Here is a 7,138-nt window from a genome sequence, read left to right as displayed (position 1 = left end):
AAGGGTACGTGACAACAACCTGTCAAAACAAAAGAAAGTCTGGAGGTCAGAAAATTTGAAGAGTCTTAACAAGGCACAACAGCCACTTCCAGACAATCAACTACAGAACAAGTAAATAGAACATGAAGTCAAGGTCAGACCTACAATCTACAAGTAGAAGAAAGCAAAATGAGAGGATCAACCAAGTTACTCCTTTTCATCCAATAGCTTGGTAAACTACACATATTACACTAACTGGTATTAGTAGCTGGTAGAGTTTGGTGTTGCAGATTCCAGATCAAAAGTGAGCCCTGTTGGTTTTATATAGACCCTCTATCCTGGCTAAGCAAATATGACCAATAAGCTTAGTATAGTCATTTCCTACTCATTGTCTTCTTGCCCCCCTCATATTCTACCAGAGCAGGACACACCAGCTCACTTCAGGTACAACAACAGTGAAATATTTCATCACTCAAACAGCCTCATAGACTATACTACTTTGTCTAAAATTATAACTGACTTTTTGTTATTTCCATCATGGCGAGCAATTTATGACATGGCACTGTGTCATAATTCAACATCTTATGAGTCATTCAAGACAATTTAGAAGCAATCTTGTCTATCTTATGATCAGTATAATTTAAGTAAATGTTACAAGCGATGGCTTACCTTTACTGAACCAACCTTATCAGGAGGCGGACCAAACTGAGTCTTCTTGTCGTGCTTTTGTCTGACGGGAATGTTTGGCACGGGAATGCAGGGGAGTGCTTTAGCCGCTGGACTGGGCGCTTTTTTCACCGGGGTCTTCAGTAAGGGCCGCTTTACCAGTTTCTTCGGGGTAGGCGTTCTTACAAGCGACCTTTTCAATCGCACAACTTTTGTTGGAGTCGTTTGGACAGGGGTATTTCCTGGTCTGGCTGATGATGTTGATGCTGTTGTTGACGTGGTTGCTACGTTTCTACTGTCCATGTTGCCATGTAGCGTCATAAGCAGCGATTCCTTGTCTTGTTGAAGCTTTTGTAGTCTAGTTGAGAGCTCATTCTCAAGTTTGCTGAGCTTGTTTAGTTTGGTAACGCAGAACATGCACACATACATCGACAAACCTTTCCGGCTCCATACTTGTCTGTCAGGCCACACTTTGACGACCTGGTGAATCTGAGGGTACAGCGGTACCATGCTGTCGCCAAAAACAGTTCTGTAGTTTCTCCACTTGACGGCATTATTGCATAGCAAACACGTTTTGGTCGCCAAAACCTCTGTACTCCCGAGCATATTCCCCGCCATATTGAATCTGTATGGTGGTGGGCGGAGCAAATTGAAACATGGGCGCTGATTGGTTAGAAATGGGGTCATGCCAAATAAGGCAAGCTCATGAATATTAATATTCCTCGGGTCGTAGAGTAGAAGATGCCATGTAATACGGCAGGGGTAAGGGGCGGAGAAGGAATTCGGAGCCGCTGCCCCTGCCATGGGAGGATGGTGTCAAGATGCTCACGATCTCGGCATGTTTACTCCACGCTGCCACCCAGAGTGGGGTCTCTTCCATGCTGTTTGCCTGGTCTAAGTCTGCCCCTGCTCGTATCAGGATGCTCACAATCTCTGCACTTCCTTTCTCAGCAGAGACCCATAGTGCAGTTCTCCCCTCATCATCTGCCATGTTCAAGTCTGCCCCGGCTTGTATCAAAATGCCCACAACCTCTGCATGTCCTCTCTTACCCGCCACCCACAGTGGAGTCCTTCCCATGCTGTTTGCCTTGTTCAAGTCAGCCCCCGCTTGTATCAAGATGCTCACCATCTCTGCACTTCCTTTCTCAGCCGCCGCCCATAGTGCAGTTCTCCCCTCATCATCTGCTTGGTCCAAGTCTGCCCCTGCTTCTGTTAGCATGCTCACCATCTCTGCATTACCACTCTGAGCCGCCAACTGCAGTAAAGTCTGCCCCATACCACTGTCTGTGTTTGCCCCTTCTCCAGGGTCTGCCCCTTTCTGCAGCAGGAGTTTGACGATGTTAGAATGTTCGCCCCTCACTGCACCACAGAGTGGTGTTTCACCCTCGGAGTTCTCTGTGTTCACCTGTACACCTGCCTGTAGCAGGGTCTTCACCTTGTCTTCCTCACCTGTCCAGGCTGTTATCTTTAACAGCGCATCTCTCCAGGTGTCTCTCATTTCCTCGTAGGTTTGTGTAGTAGACTCTTCACCTGTTTCCTGCGTTTGTGTAGACTCCTCTGAGTCTTCACCTGTTTCCTGCGTTACTGACAACACAAACTTGTCCATAGCTTCTTCCACTATCTCTGCCACTACTTCTTCAAGCTCTTCCATTGACAGAACGTCCACCTCTAAGGGACAGTTGAGCCCAATGTTCTCAAACTCTGTCTGTAAGTCAGCTACCAGCTTACCACTTTCTTGGTACCTGTTTAATTCGCTGATGCTTTCGTCAGTTTTGGGAAACATCTGTACACAGATTGAAGATGACCACATTTCACCGATATCGAAATCCTTGCAAAGTTTAAGGATGATTTCCTTGCACAAGTCTAGTCTTCCACCATCGATTTGTGAAAGGGCCTCTAACAGTTCTTCCCGGACAGATGATTTTACCAGAAGATAGTAGCATTCCTTGCGCTTTTGCTTAGCAAGCTGCATACTACCAACTGCATTCAGTACGAATTTCGGGTCGCTCGAATGTCCTTGACTTTGTTGACTCTGTTTTCCCTTAGTGACCTTTTTTGTTTTCTTTACAGTTTTCCTCTTGACTTTCTTGTTTTCTGTGCCTTTAGATGAATCGGAAGCCTGCGATGAGCTTGTGGCAGTAGATGGAACTGATGGGGTATATTCAAACTTACCTTGCTTTGATCGTGGGCTAGAGACACTCTCTTCTGTGGAGTATTGTTTAGGCGGCGAACTAGAGAATCCTGTTGAAATGTCCGATAATGGTGGGGACACCGTCTCAACAACTCGACACTTTTCAGTGATGTCTTTGTTGAGTTGTGGATCAGCATCGTGTAGGTCTGTGTACTTGTCTTTCAGTCTGTCCACGAGGTCTTGTCTTTTTATCTTCTTCAAAGCATGCAGTAGCTCCTGTACTGTCGCCTGCTTTCCTTCTTGTTGCCTCCACTTTTCCAGCATGGTACGGTTCCGCCATATCAGGTGAATTGTCGGACTCTTAGTAACCATTTCCTCGACAATGTTGTACTTCAGTCCTAATGCTAAACCAAGGTCGATCCAGTCATCCCCCAGGTCTGACTGTATAGTGTCAAAAGCTGCGTCCAACTCCGTCCCTGCGTTAAAAACACCCGATGCCATCTTGCTGTAGTGTGGTACACGTAGTGAAATGCATTCCTCACTTTTCTGTTGAGTTGAGGTTGTTTTCCCAGTAAAATAACACTACTGCTTTGTTACTGACTATAAATAAGCACTTCTCAATCACAAAAACCCAGGCCCGTGCCCTTAAAAACAATACGGTTGACCCTAAACCGTAACCATAGCCTATCAGTCACGTGCAACCAAGATAGAGTTACAACTGCCAATTGGATACTGTTTTAGCTTGGAAAGTTCACCTTTGTTTTTTTATATTCCAACATGTAATCACAAGACGTGGTGACGGCACACTCAAGTTTTTTCAACTTATATTAATACCGCCGCCAACACAGGGGACAATACAATACTCATTTTCAGCTAAGCGAAGTGAGGAAAGTCGTGTAAAGTGCCTTTCCCAAAGGCACAAGATCGGTGACATGGGCAGGGGTCGAACCCGCAACCTCTTGGGTGTGAGCGGAACGCGCTGCCGACTGCGCCACACGACCCATGTTGGTAACGTTGCATGTTAGATATAGAATTCATCAAATTGCCAATAGAACGATCCTGATCGAACCCCCCTGTTCTATTTCGAACACCACTTAAGTTCTTGCAAAATCAGCGTGGGAAATCTAAGAGCAGCAAATGAGTTGATGTCTGCTTGTTTTACCGGTAAAACTGAATTTGTGATATCAGAGGCAACTAAAGTTAATCAAAGACGTTCTATTATTCTTGTGTTTGTTTATAAAGCTCTCATTATTGTTTATGTCCGCGCGTTTGCGTGCGTATGTTTCTATGTGTATCACAAAGCCCTTTATAAGTAGCGGGGATGCATGCAGCAAATGCAGTGAAAAATTTAAAGCTGTCACAGATTAACGTACTCTGCGCAAAACTTGCATCGGTTGTTTGTCAGCAACCGGGCACTCTTGTCCGCCTACCGTGTGATGTTATGCGGCGCATAAAAAAACTAGAAGGGCTGAAAAAAGTTTTCTCTTTTGGGGATAAAATGTCTTGGTAATTAGCAATGTTGGTAAATGGTGATACATTACACGAAATGGGTCTTTACAAAGTGTTTTTTTTATGTACATGTGAGGGTGCTTTGATTTACCCCCTCTACATTGCCCAGAACGAAGGGAGTTTATTTGCGGAAGGAACTTTGCACACTCGTCCCCTGGGTAGTTCACAAACACACACACACACACACACACACACACACACACACACACACACACACACACACACACACACACACACACACACACACACACACACACACCATGGTAATCTATTTATTACCATGCACATGCTAATTATAGTGGACACTATAGAGGAACTTAGATACAGATGGTTATCTGTCGTCATGGAAGTGGTCTGCTGGTGCCAACAAAGCCATGTTGAGGTATGTTGGCAAGCCACATTAGAGACAGAAGCATGTGCTAGAGTACAACAAGCCGTCTGGGGGCCCAAACTCCAATCGTTTTAAGGTCTAACCAAAATCTACTAAGTAACCATCTACCAATTATCTTGGAAGAACTGTTTTATAGGTCAATGTTGGCAGATGTTATTAACAAGCATTCAATCTTGGCTGTATGTGAGTGATTTGTTTTGCATTGTACAGAGGTCTTTTGTAGTTGAGGTGCTTTTTTCAGAAAGTAAAAAGGCTAAATGGCAATCTTTAACCCAAGGCTCTCAGTGGTGGCATTTTACTGGACAAACAGCCTAAACCGAACTGGCAAGTAAGAATATATTTCACTACCAACCCACAGCAAAATGGCAGCGGGAGGTATTATAGGAACAGAGTTGGAGGCAGCGTTTAACATCATACAGTCAGACTTGGGTGCGAACTGGATAGAGTTTGCCTTAGAACTAGGACTGAAGCACAACGTCATACAGGAAATCCTTAAGGGGGAGGAAAATCTGATGTGGCGAAGCCGTACTGTGCTGGAAAAATGGAGGCAAGTGAAGGGAAAGAATGCAACACTGAAGGGATTACTGTCAGCTCTGGAAAGAACGGACAGACAAGATCTTGTGGACCGTGTGAAAATACTTCTTTGTGACAAAGGCTTGCATTCTTTACAGCTGGACAAAGGGCAAGAAGAAGAGGATTCTTCAAGACATCAAGACAAGCTTAAGAAAAACAGAAAGAGTACCAAGACAACTAAAACTGTAAGGAAAGTGAAATCTCTTGCAAGACTTAGTGTAAGATGTTTAGACTTTGCAATAAATGCTGTACAAAGCCTTCAGTTTGCAAAGGAAATGCATATTAAGTGCTGCTATCTAAAGATTCAAGACCCTCTGAAAAAGCGACTTGTGTCAGATGCTCAGCACTTAGAACAGAAAGCCATGAAAGATCTTTCACAATTCTACAATGCTAACAAAGACTTGAGCAGAGCTGCTATTATGAAAGTTTTCAAAAAACACAAGGTTTTACGAAAAGGGCTTGATATTGCCAAAATGTGGCCGTCTTCTATCTATGTACAAATCTTTCCAGAAACCGACAAATGTGTCAGAGCGCTGAATGAATACCTTGAGAGTGGCCAACTCACCGCTGACTTACAAATGGAGTTTAAGAAAATTGGGTACCATGGCCCTTTGCAAGTGTATGCCCGATCAATAGACCAGCTTACAAAAGAGTTGGCAGAGATAGTGGAAGAAGCTATGGACGTCTTTGTTTTGTCAGAATCTTGTGATCAAACAGGAGAGACAGACAAAGTGGTAGGGCAAAGACACAATAAAGATGTTCTTGAAGGCAAAGACACAATAACCTACGAGGAACTTAGAGACGCCTGGAGAGATGCGCTGTTAAGGATAACAGCCTGGACAGGTGATGAAGACAAGGTGAAGACCCTGCTACAGGCAGGTGTACAGGTGAACACAGAGAACTCTGAGGGAGAAACACCACTATTGGTGGCGGTTCAAGGCGGAAATGCAGAGATGGTGAGCATCCTGACACAAGCGGGGGCTGACTTGGACAAGGCAGATGATGAGGGGAGAACTGCACTGTGGAGGGCAGCTCTGATGGGACATGTAGAGATCGTGAGCGTCTTGACACGAGCAGGAGCCAACTTGAACAAGGCAAATAAAGAAGGAAAGACTCCACTGAAGGCGGCGGCTAAGAGAGGACATACAGAGGCCGTGAGCAGCTTGATACAAGCGGGTGCTTATTTGAAGACGGCAGCAGACTTTGGAAGGACTCCACTGTGGGTTGCGGCTAAGAGAGGACATGCAGACGTTGTGAGCATCTTGGCACAAGCGGGGGCGGACTTAAACAAGGCAGATCTAAACATGAAGACTCCATTGGAGGCGGCGGCGGAGAGCGGACATGCAGAGGCCGTGAGCACCTTGATACAAGCAGGAGCTAACTTGAACAAGGCAGGTGGCTGTGGAAGAACTCCGCTGTTTGTACCAGCTGAGAAAGGACATGCAGAGATTGTGATGGCCTTGATACAAGCAGGAATTGACTTGAACAGGGCAGATGAGAGGGGAGGGACTCCAATATCAGTGGCAGCTGGGAATGGACATGTAGAGGTCGTGAGAATCTTGATACAAGCGGGGGCCGAATTGAACAAAGCAAACAGCATGGGAAGGACTCCACTGTGGTTGGCAGCTGATAATGGACATGTAGAGGTCGTGAGCATATTGACAAAAGCGGGGGCGGACTTGAACATGGCAGACGATTCTAGAAGTACTCCACTCTCCAGGACTGCTGGGAAAGGAAGTGCAGAGATTGTAAGCATCTTGGCACAAGCGGGGGCAGACTTGAACATGGCAGACAATGTGGGATGGACTCCACTGGGGACGGCGGCTGGGAGTGGACATGTACAGATGGTGGACATCTTAACACAAGCGGGCGCAGACTTGGACAAGACC

General features: G+C 45.6%; 2 protein-coding genes across 2 annotated transcripts; one reads left to right on the top strand and one right to left on the bottom strand.

The window, feature by feature from the left end:
• Nucleotides 1-1,465: 1,465 nt before the first annotated feature.
• On the bottom strand, nucleotides 1,466-3,277 carry LOC109462047 (putative ankyrin repeat protein RF_0381; the record flags this gene model as incomplete). Its single annotated transcript, XM_019758543.1, has 2 exons — nucleotides 2,818-3,277; nucleotides 1,466-2,313 (listed from the first exon to the last, which is right to left on the bottom strand). Coding segments are annotated over exons 1-2 (1,308 nt in total), but the record flags the coding sequence as incomplete, so codon positions are not given.
• A 2,445-nt stretch (nucleotides 3,278-5,722) lies between these two features.
• Nucleotides 5,723-7,096, top strand: LOC109462046 (ankyrin repeat domain-containing protein 50-like; the record flags this gene model as incomplete). Its single annotated transcript, XM_019758542.1, has 1 exon — nucleotides 5,723-7,096. A coding segment is annotated over exon 1 (1,374 nt), but the record flags the coding sequence as incomplete, so codon positions are not given.
• Between the last annotated feature and the right edge of the window lie 42 nt (nucleotides 7,097-7,138).

This window comes from Branchiostoma belcheri, unplaced genomic scaffold (assembly GCF_001625305.1).
Source record: "Branchiostoma belcheri isolate BF01 breed outbred unplaced genomic scaffold, Haploidv18h27 scaffold983, whole genome shotgun sequence".
Taxonomy (NCBI): domain Eukaryota; kingdom Metazoa; phylum Chordata; class Leptocardii; order Amphioxiformes; family Branchiostomatidae; genus Branchiostoma; species Branchiostoma belcheri.
This window is presented reverse-complemented; position numbering and strand designations above follow the sequence as displayed.